Source organism: Thunnus thynnus, chromosome 10, assembly GCF_963924715.1.
Source record: "Thunnus thynnus chromosome 10, fThuThy2.1, whole genome shotgun sequence".
NCBI classification, from domain to species: Eukaryota; Metazoa; Chordata; class Actinopteri; order Scombriformes; family Scombridae; genus Thunnus; species Thunnus thynnus.
In genome coordinates, this window is record NC_089526.1 from 255,968 (window position 1) to 274,954 (window position 18,987).

Sequence of the window (18,987 nt, forward strand, 5' to 3'; positions counted from 1 at the left end):
GAAGCATTTTGTTTTCAGCTCAGTCATTGTTTGACGTCAGCTGACTGAACTCAGATCAGATCAACAGAAAGTCAGAAACAAAACACTGAAGATTCAGTTTTATTTGACCTCCAGCAGTAAAGTGCTCATAAGTTATATATTCAACGTATTTAAATGTATTTATTTCATACAGAAGCAACACAGTGTTCTTAAATATGAGATCAGTTATTTGAGTCTTCCTGTGTCACAACCACAAAAAACAGGAAGAGGAAGAAGAACACCTCTGTCACTCCAAATATGAGGTTATAAAAAGAAAGTTTTTCAGACCCAGTTGACTCTCTAATGTGAATCTACTTTAACCTCCTCGTAACATCCTGGTGTCAGAGTGAAACTCACTGTTGAAACACGATAGAAACCACAGCAGAATTTCACAACTCAACACTTGAGACACAAAACAGAAGTGAGAATTTCTAGTGAAAACAGGAGGAGGAAGAGGGGGAGGAGGGAGGAATAGGAAGAGGAAGAGGAGGAGGGAGGAAGAGGAAGAGGAGGAGGAGGAAGAGGAGGAGGAGGGAGGAAAACACTCTTTAAAACTCTTTAAACACTATTTAAATAGAAAGACGATGACTTAAATAATAATCTGATCAGTTTCACCTCGAACACAACAAACTCAATCAATAATTCAACATGTTCTGGTTTTGAGGGATAAATGGCCGGGAGGCGGGGCCGATGAGCGGGAACCAGGAGGCGGGAACGATGGGCGGGAACCAGGAGGCGGGAACGATGGGCGGGAACCAGGAGGCGGGAGCGATGGGCGGGAACCAGGAGGCGGGAACGATGGGCGGGAACCAGGAGGCGGGGCCGATGAGCGGGAACCAGGAGGCGGGAACGATGGGCGGGAACCAGGAGGCGGGAACGATGGGCGGGAACCAGGAGGCGGGAGCGATGGGCGGGAACCAGGAGGCGGGAACGATGAGCGGGAACCAGGAGGCGGGAACGACGGATCACGTGGTGGTCCTCAAACGTGAATCTGCTGGTTTGTCTTTGATAAAAAATTGAATATGTTGTTTTGGAAACCGTGAAAGTTCAATTCACTGAGAAAACAATGACAATGAATGAACAACAATGAAAACAAATAATAATAATAATAATAATAATAATAATAATAATAATAATAATAATAATAATGATAATAATAATAATAATAATAACAACCCAAAGAGTTTTACAAAACAAAGTTTGGCCAAAAACCTAAAATGAAAATAAAACAGTTTGATCATAATATAATAAAACATTAACAACGACACCAACAAAGTTACTCAGGTCTCATATTTCAGAGTAGAAGAAGAAGATCTGAGTCGCTGATATATGAAAAGCTTTATACACAAGTTAAAGAGATGCAGGCAGGTTGTTGCTGCAGAGTTGTGAATGAACTGTAATCTGCAGTAATAAAACAAACAGCTTCATGATGATTTATTTGTCTTGTCAGATGTATGAATGCAGCAGCTGTATTTCTCTAAACACACGCTGCTGCTTTCTGTGTGTGACGACCATGAAGTTCAATTGAAATCTAAAACTTAAATCCATGTAGAATAAGAGAAGAATCAGGAGTGAGATCATGCTGCTGGTTGTTTTCTTATATTTATTTATTTGTGCTGGAACTGATTCTCCAGACGTCAGCTGATCAGCTCCCGACCACACAAAATATAAAAACATGAAAGTAATATTTACTCAGAGAAACAACCTAAATAAAAATAAACAAACTACCAACATAGAGCCTGCAGGTGTGTGACTATCGTAGCACTAAACTCTGTCTTAACGCAGGTTTATTTGTTTAGTATCAACTCAAGTTCACAGCAACGAAGACTGAGAGGTCTGAACAGACCGCAGCTTCCGGCTGATAAAATCTGCTAAATGAGGTTTGCAGCAAGTCGATGAAGAATCAGAACGAACTGAGACGCAGTTTCTCTCTTCTCTTCCAGTAAAAGGGCGTCGTCACCCAGCTGTTACTGGTCAGGATCCACCTGCACAACAGGTGATCTGAACAACCGTCCAATCAACAACATTCAACTACAACACCTTCAGAGGAGGGAAATGGCAGCAAGTCCCAACAATAGGTGACTGCCACATATTAATGATATAATATAATAATAACAGGAGCTGAACAAGGTGTTGCAGCCACATTTAGACGACATGTTCTATGAACTCTGAGTCATCAAACTGCCTCCACGTAACAAACATTCACCTTCAATCCAACAGGATCAAACCGTAGAGACTAAATACTACTGAAACGTCCCGACGGCAGCAACACAACCAACCGTTTCCCGCCGTCGATCAGAGACTATCTGTGTTTTCAACACAGAGCAGCTCTCGTGTCTTATCAGCAGTTTCACTTTGATAAACTACGAGGAAACTTGTTTTCACCATCAAACAGAGACACCAGAGAACCAGACTGCTGAGAGAGCTGCGTTCCAGCCGACTGATAACATCACTGGTGTTTGTTAGACGTTAGTAATGATGGCGGGCGGGTGGAGCTAGTGGCCTGTAAGAGTCTCATCTCATCATTCGTCCTTTTAACTGTCAACAGCAGGACATTTAAACTGCAGGTCAGAACATGAACAGAATCTCAGTCTTAAACTTTACAGCAAAGTCTTTAATATTCCAAAGATAAAAGATAAATATGTGCATTAAAATGTTAAAGTGCAGTTTATGTTGGTGACATCTGTAATCTTCATGTTGTGTTATTTTAAGTGTTCAGTGTCTTTAAATAAGATTAGAGATTCATGCAGTTCCTCTGAGTCGCCAGCAGAGGGCGGCATAAACATGCAGCTTAAAACAACACAGTGGACTGAATTAATGTACTGAAATGATGTTATTAATGTAAATGTTCTTAATACACTAATGATATATATGAAAAAATATACTGAAATACACTTTAGTGCACTTTACTGTGATATGCTGAGACACCATTAAGTTGTAATTAAATGTGCTGAAGTTCATCTTTTTAACTGTATTTTGTGTGAATGTAAAACCAACACACTTTAATAAACCATCAAAATGTGTAAAAAATACACTGAAAATACATTTTGAGTGAATTTGAAATCAGCCTGTTTTTATTCTCTTCTATTAATGCTGAGTAATAGGCGGCTCTGGCATTACAGAGGGCCTTCCTATATGTTTTAACACTATCTTGCCAGACTAAGTGAGATTCTTCCACTTTGGTGGAACGCCAAATCCTTTCCGGTTTTCATGATGTTTGCTTTAATTTTCAGGTTTGGGAGTTAAACCATGGAGCTAACCTCTTATGTTTTATTATCTTCTTTTTTAAGGGGGCGATGGAGTCGAGTGTTTGTCTTAGTGAGCCTGCAGCACTATCAACAAGATTATCAATTTGGGAGGGACTAAAGTTAACATAAGAGTCCTCTGTAGTATTGAGACATGGCAGTGACTTCAGTACTGATGGAACTGCTTCCTAAAATTTATCTACAACACTATCAGAGAGACATCTAGTGAGGACATTTTTGTCTAATGGTGTGTAATCCAGTAATAGGAATTCAAAAGTCATCAAGTTATGGTCTGATAAAAGACACGGTCTCTATGTGGTTTTGAGTGGGTAACTGCTCTAATGGAAGCGCAGAGAAGCGTGTAGGACTGCAACTTTGCCTCCTGGTCTCAGCTCTGGGTTGTCATGGTTTTGGTCTACTAATAAACTCAGCCATATTTCTAGATATGAGAGCAGCTCCATCCAGAGTGGGATGTATGCCGTCTCTCCTAACCAGACCAGGTCTTCCCCAGAAAGTCTGCCAGTTATCTATGACATTAACCGTTTAACAGATAAATAATAATAATAATAATAATAATAATAATAATAATAATAATAATGATAAAAAGAATTAAACAAAAAACAAAACAATCAATATATCAACAACACACACATGCACAAAACTACACCATCTCTGTTACAAGCTTCATCTGCATAAAGAAAATTTATTAATTAATTAGAGCTGCAACAATTAGTCGATTAGCAGCTATTTTGATAATTGAGTTGAAGTAATTATATTTTAAAAGAATGCTAAAAAAACGTCTGATTTCATGGTTCATGACTGTAAACTGAATATTTTGGGCTGTTGAACTAAACCAGACTTTTGAAGTCACATTTTCTGATGTTTTAAAAATTAATCAGTTAATTGATTAACCAAGTAAATAACTGACAGATGAATTTATAATGAAAGTAATAACTAAATCGATATGTAACGTTGTGTATCTGTATAATGTTGTGTTTATAAACGTCATCTCATTGTCTGTTTGAGATCACGTGACTCTGAAAATTAGGAATTTTATTTTAGAAAAAGTCCATTTTGTTTTGGTAAGCAGCGGAAACGGCTGGAGCTGCACTTCCGGTGTCAGAGGTCACCGCCGTTGAAAGATGGCGGCGCCGGACGAGCTGTTCTGCTGGGAAGGAGACTCCGGTCTACCGTCCGTCAGCACCGACTGCCTGGTGGTTCTGGTGAGTCTCCGGTTCACACTCACAGACCCGGTTAAACCCGGTCAAACCCGGGTTTAATCCGGGTTTAACTCGGATTAAACTTGGGTTACACCTCCTGTTAACGGCTGCTAGCTGCTAGCATGCTAACCGAGTACTCGTTAGCACTAACGATACTCATCGCCTTCGCCGGTTGGTTGGGTTAGGCATGAGGACTGAGACGGGTCCGGGTCTGGTCAGGTCCGAGTCTGGTCAGGGTCAGGTCTCTTCAGGTCCGAGTCTGGTCAGGTCATGGTCTGGTCAGGTCAGGTCATGGTCTTGTCAGGGTCTGGTCAAGTCTGGTCAGGTCATGGTCTTGTCAGGGTCTGGGTCTGGTCAGGTCTGGTCAGGTCATGGTCTTGTCAGGGTCTGGTCAGGTTCGGGTATTTCCTTTTGATGGGTCCGGTCAGTCTTGTTATGCAGTGAGATATAAAATAACAGTGAATAACTTTGTGTATTAAACCTGTTAAACTCAGTTGGATTAAATGTGAAGATCATATCAGCGTTCATGTGAAGGGAAACAGCAGAGCTGCACATCAGAACCATTAACAACCGTTCAGAAACACACTTTGAAATGAGCTACATGGTCGGGAATTTCAGTTTATCTCTGTGGAAACGCTGCATGTCGTCAGTCCGAGCGCATTTTATCCCCTCGCAGCCCGGCGCCCTGCAGACTCAACGTGATGACGATGAACATGTCACAGTACAGACTGACATCCGCGAGGGCTCAGGACACAAGTCTGAGAACGAGGAACTGTGTGAGGAGAGAGGAAACAAGGAACAGTGCGAGGAGAGAGGAAACAAGGAACCGTGCGAGGAGAGAGGAAACAAGGAGCTGTGTGAGGAGAGAGGAAACAAGGAACCATGTGAGGAGAGAGGAAACAAGGAACAGTGTGAGGAGAGAGGAAACAAGGAACAGTGTGAGGAGAGAGGAAACAAGGAGCCGTGTGAGGAGAGAGGAAACAAGGAACAGTGCGAGGAGAGAGGAAACAAGGAACCGTGTGAGGAGAGAGGAAACAAGGAACAGTGCGAGGAGAGAGGAAACAAGGAGCCGTGCGAGGAGAGAGGAAACAAGGAACCGTGTGAGGAGAGAGGAAACAAGGAACAGTGCGAGGAGAGAGGAAACAAGGAGCCGTGTGAGGAGAGAGGAAACAAGGAACCATGTGAGTAGAGAGGAAACAAGGAACAGTGCGAGGAGAGAGGAAACAAGGAGCCGTGTGAGGAGAGAGGAAACAAGGAACCATGTGAGGAGAGAGGAAACAAGGAACAGTGCGAGGAGAGAGGAAACAAGGAACCGTGTGAGGAGAGAGGAAACAAGGAACCGTGTGAGGAGAGAGGAAACAAGGAACCGTGTGAGGAGAGAGGAAACAAGGAACCGTGTGAGGAGAGAGGAAACAAGGAACCGTGTGAGCAGAGAGGAAACAAGGAACCGTGTGAGGAGAGAGGAAACAAGGAACCGTGTGAGGAGAGAGGAAACAAGGAACCGTGTGAGGAGAGAGGAAACAAGGAACCGTGTGAGGAGAGAGGAAACAAGGAACCGTGTGAGGAGAGAGGAAACAAGGAACCGTGTGAGCAGAGAGGAAACAAGGAACCGTGTGAGGAGAGAGGAAACAAGGAACCGTGTGAGGAGAGAGGAAACAAGGAACAGTGCGAGGAGAGAGGAAACAAGGAACCGTGTGAGGAGAGAGGAAACAAGGAACCGTGTGAGGAGAGAGGAAACAAGAACGTGTGAGGAGAGAGGAAACAAGGAACCGTGCGAGGAGAGAGGAAACAAGGAACCGTGCGAGGAGAGAGGAAACAAGGAACCGTGTCAGGAGAGAGGAAACAAGGAACCGTGTCAGGAGAGAGGAAACAAGGAACCGTGTCAGGAGAGAGGAAACAAGGAACCGTAGGAGAGAGGAAACAAGGAACCGTGCGAGGAGAGAGGAAACAAGGAACCGTGCGAGGAGAGAGGAAACAAGGAACCGTGCGAGGAGAGAGGAAACAAGGAAACAAGGAACCGTGTGAGGAGAGAGGAAACAAGAAACCATGCGAGGAGAGAGGAAACAAGGAACCATATTAGGAGAGAGGAAACAAGGAACCGTGCGAGGAGGGAGGAAATAAGGAACCATGTGAGGAGAGAGGAAACAAGGAATCGTGTGAGGAGAGAGGAAACAAGGAAACAAGGAATCGTGTGAGGAGAGAGGAAACAAGGAAACAAGGAACCGTGTGAGGAGAGAGGAAATAAGGAACCATGTGAGGAGAGAGGAAACAAGGAAACAAGGAATCGTGCGAGGAGAGAGGAAACAAAGAACCGTGCGAGGAGAGAGGAAACAAGGAAACAAGGAACCGTGCGAGGAGAGAGGAAACAAGGAACCGTGCGAGGAGAGAGGAAACAAGGAAACAAGGAACCGTGTGAGGAGAGAGGAAACAAGGAAACAAGGAACCGTGTGAGGAGAGAGGAAACAAGGAACCGTGCGAGGAGGGAGGAAATAAGGAACCATGTGAGGAGAGAGGAAACAAGGAATCGCGTGAGGAGAGAGGAAACAAGGAAACAAGGAATCGTGTGAGGAGAGAGGAAACAAGGAACCGTGTGAGGAGAGAGGAAATAAGGAACCATGTGAGGAGAGAGGAAACAAGGAAACAAGGAACCGTGCGAGGAGAGAGGAAACAAGGAACCGTGCGAGGAGAGAGGAAACCAGGAACCGTGCGAGGAGAGAGGAAACCAGGAACCGTGCGAGGAGAGAGGAAACCAGGAACCGTGCGAGGAGAGAGGAAACCAGGAACCGTGCGAGGAGAGAGGAAACCAGGAACCGTGCGAGGAAAGAGGAAACAAGGAAACAAGGAACCGTGCGAGGAGAGAGGAAACAAGGAAACAAGGAAACAAGGAACCGTGCGAGGAGAGAGGAAACAAGGAAACAAGGAAACAAGGAACCGTGCGAGGAGAGAGGAAACAAGGAAACAAGGAACCGTGAGAGGAGAGAGGAAATAAGGAACCATGTGAGGAAACAAGGAAACAAGGAATCGTGTGAGGAGAGAGGAAACAAGGAAACAAGGAATCGTGTGAGGAGAGAGGAAACAAGGAAACAAGGAACCGTGCGAGGAGAGAGGAAACAAGGAACCGTGCGAGGAGGGAGGAAACAAGGAACCGTGCGAGGAGGGAGGAAACAAGGAACCGTGCGAGGAGAGAGGAAACAAGGAACCGTGCGAGGAGAGAGGAAACAAGGAACCGTGCGAGGAGAGAGGAAACAAGGAACCGTGCGAGGAGAGAGGAAACAAGGAACCGTGCGAGGAGAGAGGAAACAAGGAACCGTGCGAGGAGAGAGGAAACAAGGAACCGTGCGAGGAGAGAGGAAACAAGGAACCGTGCGAGGAGAGAGGAAACAAGGAACAGTGTGAGGAGAGAGGAAACAAAGAACCATGTGAGGAGAGAGGAAACAAGGAACCATGTGAGGAGGGAGGAAATAAGGAACCGTGTGAGGAGAGAGGAAAAAAGGAACCGTGTGAGGAGAGAGGAAACAAGGAATCGTGTGAGGAGAGAGGAAACAAGGAAACAAGGAATCGTGTGAGGAGAGAGGAAACAAGGAAACAAGGAACCGTGTGAGGAGAGAGGAAACAAGGAAAAAAGGAATCGTGTGAGGAGAGAAGAAACAAGGAAACAAGGAATCGTGTGAGGAGAGAGGAAACAAGGAAACAAGGAACCGTGTGAGGAGAGAAGAAACAAGGAAACAAGGAATCGTGTGAGGAGAGAAGAAACAAGGAAACAAGGAACAGTGCGAGGAGAGAGGAAACAAGGAACCGTGCGAGGAGAGAGGAAACAAGGAACCGTGCGAGGAGGGAGGAAATAAGGAACCGTGTGAGGAGAGAGGAAAAAAGGAATCGTGTGAGGAGAGAGGAAAAAAGGAATCGTGTGAGGAGAGAGGAAACAAGGAAACAAGGAATCGTGTGAGGAGAGAGGAAACAAGGAAACAAGGAACCGTGTGAGGAGAGAGGAAACAAGGAAAAAAGGAATCGTGTGAGGAGAGAAGAAACAAGGAAACAAGGAATCGTGTGAGGAGAGAGGAAATAAGGAACCATGTGAGGAGAGAGGAAACAAGGAAACAAGGAACCGTGCGAGGAGAGAGGAAACAAAGAACCGTGTGAGGAGAGAGGAAAAAAGGAATCGTGTGAGGAGAGAGGAAACAAGGAAAAAAGGAATCGTGTGAGGAGAGAAGAAACAAGGAAACAAGGAATCGTGTGAGGAGAGAGGAAACAAGGAAACAAGGAACCGTGTGAGGAGAGAGGAAATAAGGAACCATGTGAGGAGAGAGGAAACAAGGAAACAAGGAACCGTGCGAGGAGAGAGGAAACAAAGAACCATGCGAGGAGAGAGGAAACAAGGAAACAAGGAACCGTGTGAGGAGAGAGGAAACAAGGAAACAAGGAACCATGTGAGGAGAGAGGAAACAAGGAAACAAGGAACCGTGCGAGGAGAGAGGAAACAAAGAACCATGCGAGGAGAGAGGAAACAAGGAAACAAGGAACCGTGCGAGGAGAGAGGAAATAAGGAACCATGTGAGGAGAGAGGAAACAAGGAAACAAGGAACCATGTGAGGAGAGAGGAAACAAGGAAACAAGGAACCGTGCGAGGAGAGAGGAAACAAAGAACCATGCGAGGAGAGAGGAAACAAGGAAACAAGGAACCGTGTGAGGAGAGAGGAAACAAGGAACCGTGCGAGGAGAGAGGAAACAAGGAGCCGTGCGAGGAGAGAGGAAACAAGGAACCGTGCGAGGAGAGAGGAAACAAGGAACCGTGCGAGGAGAGAGGAAACAAGGAACCGTGCGAGGAGAGAGGAAACAAAGAACCGTGCGAGGAAACAAGGAGCCGTGCGAGGAGAGAGGAAACAAGGAGCCGTGCGAGGAGAGAGGAAACAAGGAGCCGTGCGAGGAGAGAGGAAACAAGGAACCGTGCGAGGAGAGAGGAAACAAGGAGCCGTGCGAGGAGAGAGGAAACAAGGAACCGTGCGAGGAGAGAGGAAACCAGGAACCGTGCGAGGAGAGAGGAAACCAGGAACCGTGCGAGGAGAGAGGAAACCAGGAACCGTGCGAGGAGAGAGGAAACCAGGAACCGTGCGAGGAGAGAGGAAACCAGGAACCGTGCGAGGAGAGAGGAAACAAGAACAATTAATTGTTAGTTTCTATGACAGTAAACTGAATCTTTGAGTTGTGGACAAAAGACGACATTTCAGGATGTCATGTTGGACTTCGGGAAACACTGATCACCATTTTTCACCATTTTTTTAGACCAAAAAACAAATAATTTAATCCAGAAAATGACGGTTGGTTGCAGCTCTTAATATAATAGTTAACGACTTAGTAATAACGACTTCACTAACTGCAGAAACATGTAATTACATACAATAACGTGTAGTTACATACAGTAACATGTAGTTATGTACAGTATGCGTGTAGTTACATACAGTAACATGTAGTTACGTACAGTATGCGTGTAGTTACGTACAGTAACATGTAGTTACGTACAGTATGCGTGTAGTTACATACAGTATGCGTGTAGTTACGTACAGTAACGTAGTTATGTACAGTATGCGTGTAGTTACGTACAGTATGCGTGTAGTTACGTACAGTAACATGTAGTTATGTACAGTATGCGTGTAGTTACGTACAGTAACGTAGTTATGTACAGTATGCGTGTAGTTACGTACAGTATGCGTGTAGTTACGTACAGTAACGTAGTTATGTACAGTATGCGTGTAGTTACGTACAGTATGCGTGTAGTTACGTACAGTATGCGTGTAGTTACGTACAGTAACGTAGTTATGTACAGTATGCGTGTAGTTACGTACAGTATGCGTGTAGTTACGTACAGTAACATGTAGTTATGTACAGTATGCGTCTAGTTACGTACAGTATGCGTGTAGTTACATACAGTATGCGTGTAGTTACGTACAGTAACGTAGTTATGTACAGTATGCGTGTAGTTACGTACAGTATGCGTGTAGTTACGTACAGTAACGTGTAGTTATGTACAGTATGCGTGTAGTTACATACAGTATGCGTGTAGTTACATACAGTAACATGTAGTTACGTACAGTATGCGTGTAGTTACGTACAGTAACATGTAGTTACGTACAGTATGCGTGTAGTTACGTACAGTATGCGTGTAGTTACGTACAGTAACATGTAGTTACGTACAGTAACATGTAGTTACGTACAGTATGCGTGTAGTTACATACAGTAACATGTAGTTACGTACAGTATGCGTGTAATTACATACAGTATGCGTGTAGTTACATACAGTAACATGTAGTTACATACAGTATGCGTGTAGTTACATACAGTAACATGTAGTTACGTACAGTATGCGTGTAGTTACATACAGTAACATGTAGTTACGTACAGTATGCGTGTAATTACATACAGTATGCGTGTAGTTACGTACAGTAACATGTAGTTACATACAGTAACATGTAGTTACGTACAGTATGCGTGTAATTACATACAGTATGCGTGTAGTTACGTACAGTAACATGTAGTTACATACAGAATGCGTGTAGTTACGTACAGTATGCGTGTAGTTACGTACAGTAACATGTAGTTACGTACAGTATGCGTGTAGTTACGTACAGTATGCGTGTAACTACATACAGTATGCGTGTAGTTACATACAGTAACATGTAGTTACGTACAGTATGCGTGTAATTACATACAGTATGCGTGGTTACATACAGTAACATGTAGTTACGTACAATATGCGTGTAGTTACGTACAGTAACATGTAGTTACATACAGAATGTGTGTAATTACATACAGTATGCGTGTAGTTACATACAGTAACATGTAGTTACGTACAGTATGCGTGTAATTACATACAGTATGCGTGTAGTTACGTACAGTAACATGTAGTTACATACAGTAACATGTAGTTACGTACAGTATGCGTGTAGTTACATACAGTAACATGTAGTTACGTACAGTATGCGTGTAATTACATACAGTATGCGTGTAGTTACGTACAGTAACATGTAGTTACATACAGTAACATGTAGTTATGTACAGTATGCGTGTAGTTACATACAGTAACATGTAGTTACGTACAGTAACATGTAGTTACATACAGAATGCGTGTAATTACATACAGTAACATGTAGTTACGTACAGTAACATGTAGTTACATACAGTAACATGTAATTACATACAGTATGCGTGTAGTTACATACAGTAACATGTAGTTACATACAGTAACATGTAATTACATACAGTATGCGTGTAGTTACATACAGTAACATGTAGTTACATACAGTAACATGTAATTACATACAGTATGCGTGTAGTTACGTACAGTAACATGTAGTTACATACAGTAACATGTAATTACATACAGTATGCGTGTAGTTACGTACAGTAACATGTAGTTACATACAGAATGCGTGTAATTACATACAGTATGCGTGTAGTTACGTACAGTAACATGTAGTTACATACAGAATGCGTGTAATTACATACAGTATGCGTGTAGTTACGTACAGTAACATGTAGTTACATACAGTAACATGTAGTTACGTACAGTATGCGTGTAGTTACGTACAGTAACATGTAGTTACATACAGTATGCGTGTAATTACATACAGTATGCGTGTAGTTACATACAGTAACATGTAGTTACATACAGTATGCGTGTAGTTACGTACAGTATGCGTGTAGTTACGTACAGTAACATGTAGTTACGTACAGTATGCGTGTAGTTACGTACAGTAACATGTAGTTACATACAGAATGCGTGTAATTACATACAGTATGCGTGTAGTTACATACAGTAACATGTAGTTACATACAGTATGCGTGTAGTTACGTACAGTATGCGTGTAGTTACGTACAGTAACATGTAGTTACGTACAGTATGCGTGTAGTTACGTACAGTATGCGTGTAATTACATACAGTAACATGTAGTTACGTACAGTATGCGTGTAGTTACGTACAGTATGCGTGTAGTTACGTACAGTAACATGTAGTTACATACAGTATGCGTGTAGTTACGTACAGTATGCGTGTAGTTACGTACAGTATGCGTGTAGTTACGTACAGTAACATGTAGTTACGTACAGTATGCGTGTAGTTACGTACAGTATGCGTGTAATTACATACAGTAACATGTAGTTACGTACAGTATGCGTGTAGTTACGTACAGTAACATGTAGTTACGTACAGTATGCGTGTAGTTACGTACAGTATGCGTGTAGTTACATACAGTAACATGTAGTTACGTACAGTATGCGTGTAATTACATACAGTATGCGTGGTTACATACAGTAACATGTAGTTATGTACAATATGCGTGTAGTTACGTACCGTAACATGTAGTTACATACAGAATGTGTGTAATTACATACAGTATGCGTGTAGTTACATACAGTAACATGTAGTTATGTACAGTATGCGTGTAGTTACGTACAGTATGCGTGTAGTTACGTACAGTATGCGTGTAGTTACATACAGTATGCGTGTAGTTACATACAGACTGCGTGTAGTTACGTACAGTATGCGTGTAGTTACGTACAGTATGCGTGTAGTTACATACAGACTGCGTGTAGTTACATACAGACTGCGTGTAGTTACGTACAGTATGCGTGTAGTTACGTACAGTATGCGTGTAGTTACATACAGACTGCGTGTAGTTACATACAGACTGCGTGTAGTTACATACAGTATGCGTGTAGTTACATACAGTATGCGTGTAGTTACATACAGACTGCGTGTAGTTACATACAGTATGCGTGTAGTTACATACAGACTGCGTGTAGTTACATACAGTATGCGTGTAGTTACATACAGACTGCGTGTAGTTACATACAGTATGCGTGTAGTTACATACAGACTGCGTGTAGTTACGTACAGTGTGCGTGTAGTTACATACAGACTGCGTGTAGTTACATACAGACTGCGTGTAGTTACATACAGACTGCGTGTAGTTACGTACAGTGTGCGTGTAGTTACATACAGACTGCGTGTAGTTACATACAGACTGCGTGTAGTTACGTACAGTATGCGTGTAGTTACGTACAGACTGCGTGTAGTTACGTACAGTATGCGTGTAGTTACGTACAGTGTGCGTGTAGTTACGTACAGACTGCGTGTAGTTACGTACAGTATGCGTGTAGTTACGTACAGACTGCGTGTAGTTACGTACAGTATGCGTGTAGTTACGTACAGACTGCGTGTAGTTACGTACAGTGTGCGTGTAGTTACGTACAGACTGCGTGTAGTTACGTACAGTATGCGTGTAGTTACGTACAGTATGCGTGTAGTTACGTACAGTGTGCGTGTAGTTACATACAGACTGCGTGTAGTTACATACAGACTGCGTGTAGTTACGTACAGTATGCGTGTAGTTACGTACAGTGTGCGTGTAGTTACGTACAGTGTGCGTGTAGTTACGTACAGTGTGCGTGTAGTTACGTACAGTATGCGTGTAGTTACGTACAGTGTGCGTGTAGTTACGTACAGTATGCGTGTAGTTACGTACAGACTGCGTGTAGTTACGTACAGTGTGCGTGTAGTTACGTACAGTGTGCGTGTAGTTACGTACAGTATGCGTGTAGTTACGTACAGACTGCGTGTAGTTACGTACAGACTGCGTGTAGTTACGTACAGTATGCGTGTAGTTACGTACAGACTGCGTGTAGTTACGTACAGACTGCGTGTAGTTACGTACAGTATGCGTGTAGTTACATACAGACTGCGTGTAGTTACGTACAGTATGCGTGTAGTTACGTACAGACTGCGTGTAGTTACATACAGTATGCGTGTAGTTACGTACAGACTGCGTGTAGTTACGTACAGTATGCGTGTAGTTACATACAGACTGCGTGTAGTTACATACAGTATGCGTGTAGTTACGTACAGACTGCGTGTAGTTACGTACAGTATGCGTGTAGTTACGTACAGTATGCGTGTAGTTACGTACAGACTGCGTGTAGTTACATACAGACTGCGTGTAGTTACGTACAGACTGCGTGTAGTTACATACAGTATGCGTGTAGTTACATACAGACTGCGTGTAGTTACATACAGACTGCGTGTAGTTACATACAGTATGCGTGTAGGTGGGACTCAGCTGTGGCCTTTATTCCAGTGTGTTGGGTGTAATTCATGGTTGAACCAGCAGATGGCAGCGTTTGACATATCTGAGTCTAAACTGAACATCTTTGACTTCTGACAGCTGAAGACAGTCTGGGACATTAATATTGATATTCTTCATATTTGATCAATAATGGAATAATGGTGAGTTGCAGCTCTAATCCATAAAAGTCTAGTCCAGTGTAAATGTGCTCTGTATGGATCAGGACCACGACATCATATCATTTTTAATAAATGACCAATTCCAAAACTGATATTGATTAGCAAGAACACAACAACAAGTCAATAAATGAACATCTGTGAACATTTGCAGCCATCTAAGACCTGTTTTCTCAAAGCATTCATCTGGAGCTGTAATCATTAGGTCATTAATCAATTAGCTGATAGACAGAAAATGAATCTACAAATATTTCAATAATTGATTAATTGTTAAAATCATTTCAAAGATAAAATAGTGGATCCAGGTTCTTAAATATGAGAATTTGTTGCTTTGTTTGTTTAAAGACCTCGTCTCGTGCTCCAGGATGTTGTTTCACAGTTTTATGATGATTTATAGATAAAAAGGTTAATTGATTTAATCAAGACAATAAGAGAGCAGAGTAATTACTAATTAAAATAGGTGTTAGTTGCAGCTGAAAACAGTGAACTGGCCCTTTAAGTAGAGCTGTTGGTGGTGCTGCGGTGGCTCGTGGTGTCCCATAATGCCGAGTTTCCATGACTGATGGTCCTGAGTGTGTGCTGACAGCAATCCTGCCTGCAGACCGTGCTGAGGGCTGCACTGCTCCTCTGGGTGACTGGACCCGATTACAACATGCTTGTGTTGGACTGTGATGTGAGCACGCAGCAGCAGTGCAGTCTGGGTAATGACGGCTTTCCTCTGCAGCGGTTGGAAAACACGAAGCGTTTCCCAACCGCCAGAAGATCTGAATCTGCTGACCAGACCAGGATCCAGACAAGTCAGGGTCAGGACGGCGACGCTCACCAGCGTTTTACTGAAGCTCTGACTGAATCTCATCAGGTTGATCTTTCAGCGAGGGCTGCAGCTAACGATTATTTTCATTATTGATTCATCTGCCCATTATTTTCTCCATTAATTGATGAGTCGTTTGGTCCATCAAATGTCAGAAAATGGTGAAAAATGTGGATCACTGTTTCAACGCAAGACAACGCACTGGTCCTTTAACACGTTACGCACTGGTCCTTTAACACGTTACGTACTGGTCCTTTAACACGTTACACACTGGTCCTTTAACACGTTACGCACTGGTCCTTTAACATGTTACGCACTGGTCCTTTAACACGTTACAAACTGGTCCTTTAACACGTTACGTACTGGTCCTTTAACACGTTACGCACTGGCCCTTTAACACGTTACAAACTGGTCCTTTGACACGTAACACACTGGTCCTTTAACACGTTACGTACTGGTCCTTTAACACGTTACAAACTGGTCCTTTAACACGTTACAAACTGGTCCTTTGACACGTAACACACTGGTCCTTTAACACGTTACGTACTGGTCCTTTAACACGTTACGCACTGGCCCTTTAACATGTTACAAACTGGTCCTTTGACACGTAACACACTGGTCCTTTAACACGTTACGTACTGGTCCTTTAACACGTTACAAACTGGTCCTTTAACACGTTACAAACTGGTCCTTTGACACGTAACACACTGGTCCTTTAACACGTTACACACTGGTCCTTTAACACGTTACGTACTGGTCCTTTAACACGTTACGCACTGGCCCTTTAACACGTTACAAACTGGTCCTTTAACACGTTACGCACTGGCCCTTTAACACGTTACGCACTGGCCCTTTAACACGTTACAAACTGGTCCTTTGACACGTAACACACTGGTCCTTTAACACGTAACACACTGGTCCTTTAACACGTTACGTACTGGTCCTTTAACACGTTACACACTGGCCCTTTAACACGTTACACACTGGTCCTTTAACACGTTACGTACTGGTCCTTTAACACGTTACGTACTGGTCCTTTAACACGTTACGTACTGGTCCTTTAACACGTTACGCACTGGTCCTTTAACACGTTACGTACTGGTCCTTTAACACGTTACGTACTGGCCCTTTAACACGTTACGTACTGGTCCTTTAACATGTTACGTACTGGTCCTTTAACATGTTACGTACTGGTCCTTTAACATGTTACGTACTGGCCCTTTAACATGTTACGTACTGGTCCTTTAACATGTTACGTACTGGCCCTTTAACATGTTACGTACTGGTCCTTTAACATGTTACGTACTGGCCCTTTAACATGTTACGTACTGGTCCTTTAACATGTTACGTACTGGTCCTTTAACATGTTACGTACTGGTCCTTTAACACGTTACGTACTGGTCCTTTAACACGTTACGTACTGGTCCTTTAAAGCTCACAGTGATGCCTTCAGTTCAGATATTCTGTTGATTCTTCAGATTCTCACATTAGAAAGCTGAAAAGAGGTGGATTTTTGTTGACATCAGTGAAATGATCAATCGATTATCAAAGTATTAAAACAGTTTCAGGTTAATTTTTGGTGGATCGACTGATCGTTGCAGCTCTTCAGTGTTGTGAATAGAATTTGTCAGAAATCAGCTGAAGGTCGATTTAGTTATTGATCGAGTGATTGGCCAGTTGTCAGAAAATGAATCAGCAACTATTCTGATAATCAATTGATCGCTTCATAACTGTCTTTAGGGCTAAAGATTCATTTCATTATTGATTATTCTGCAAATCATTTTCTTGACTGTTTTGTCTATAAAATGTCAGAAAATAGTGAAATATGACCGTTTTGTTTATCAGACGTCTTCAGTCTGTATAAAAATAGTTGCTAATTAATTCTCGACTAATCAATTAATCGACTAATCGTTGCAACTTTAGACTCAATAAGTTTAGGAGAAAAAGTGAAAAACAAAAATAGACATGAAGTAAGAAATCCATCAAAGATAAATCTGCTTCTGTTTTTCCTCTAAATTGATTAGTTATCAAACTGATCAGCAGTCTGAACAGTTACAGCGACTGATGTGTTCAATATGAATCACTTTCATTTGGCTTCAGTGGAAACAGTAAAGAGCTCCAGCTGTGTTTAACACGTTGCTCAGTTATGTAACGAGTCCAGACTCCAGCTGTGAGCGTCTCAGTAAATAACTCAGTTTAACAGGTGACGTCCGGCTGCAGACACAAACCGCAACATTTACAGGAAACATCCTCAGACAGCAGCTCATCCATCATGACCTCATCATGATGGATGCTCTCCTGCCTCCTGTTCTCCTGTTGGACGACGTTTGAATAACGTTGAAGTTTCTCTACGTCAAATGTGTCTTGTTTCAGATCTAAAGAGGCTCCCATGAGGCTTTGACAGTGTGGCAGTTGCTAAGACTCATGGGAGCTGTAGTTTTTGTAGTGTTGTAGTGTCAAAGGACCAGTGCGTAACGTGTTAAAGGACCAGTGACTAACGTGTTAAAGGACCAGTGTGTAACGTGTTAAAGGACCAGTGCGTAACGTGTTAAAGGGCCAGTGTGTAACGTGTTAAAGGACCAGTGCGTAACGTGTTAAAGGACCAGTGACTAACGTGTTAAAGGACCAGTGTGTTACGTGTTAAAGGGCCAGTGTGTAACGTGTTAAAGGACCAGTGCGTAACGTGTTAAAGGGCCAGTGTGTAACGTGTTAAAGGACCAGTGACTAACGTGTTAAAGGACCAGTGCGTAACGTGTTAAAGGGCCAGTGTGTAACGTGTTAAAGGACCAGTGTGTAACGTGTTAAAGGACCAGTGACTAACGTGTTAAAGGGCCAGTGAGTAACGTGTTAAAGGGCCAGTGCGTAACGTGTTAAAGGACCAGTGACTAACGTGTTAAAGGACCAGTGTGTTACGTGTTAAAGGGCCAGTGTGTAACGTGTTAAAGGACCAGTGCGTAACGTGTTAAAGGGCCAGTGTGTAACGTGTTAAAGGACCAGTGACTAACGTGTTAAAGGACCAGTGCGTAACGTGTTAAAGGACCAGTGTGTAACGTGTTAAAGGACCAGTGACTAACGTGTTAAAGGACCAGTGCGTAACGTGTTAAAGGGCCAGTGCGTAACGTGTCAAAGGACCAGTGACTAACGTGTTAAAGGGCCAGTGCGTAACGTGTCAAAGGACCAGTGTGTTACGTGTTAAAGGGGCAGTGCGTTACATTTTAAAGGGCCAGTACGTAACGTGTTAAAGGGCCAGTGTAGAATAATCATTTTACTCATTTTTTGAATAAAAGATGCCAAATATTCTTAAATGTGAGGATTTGAAGCTTTTATGTGTCGTACATGATCATAAACTGAATATCTTTGGATTTTTTTACTTCTGATGAGACAAAACGAGACGTTTGAAGA

The 18,987-nt window shown here is 42.9% G+C and overlaps 1 protein-coding gene and 1 long non-coding RNA gene across 2 annotated transcripts in view; one reads left to right on the top strand and one right to left on the bottom strand.

Annotated features, from left to right (window-relative positions):
- Positions 1-4,334: 4,334 nt before the first annotated feature.
- The window catches only part of mtx1a (metaxin 1a), a 40,518-nt gene continuing 25,865 nt past the window's right edge, over positions 4,335-18,987 (top strand). Inside the window, exon 1 of the mRNA XM_067600219.1 lies at positions 4,335-4,486. Coding sequence (XP_067456320.1) covers positions 4,406-4,486 — 81 coding nt within the window. The 5' untranslated portion in view covers positions 4,335-4,405. The remainder of the gene's footprint in view (positions 4,487-18,987) is intronic.
- LOC137190690 (uncharacterized) overlaps positions 18,188-18,987 on the bottom strand; it is a 12,127-nt gene continuing 11,327 nt past the window's right edge. The window contains exon 2 of the long non-coding RNA XR_010930272.1: positions 18,188-18,987. This exon is cut by the window's right edge and continues 288 nt beyond it. This is a non-coding gene — a long non-coding RNA (uncharacterized lncRNA).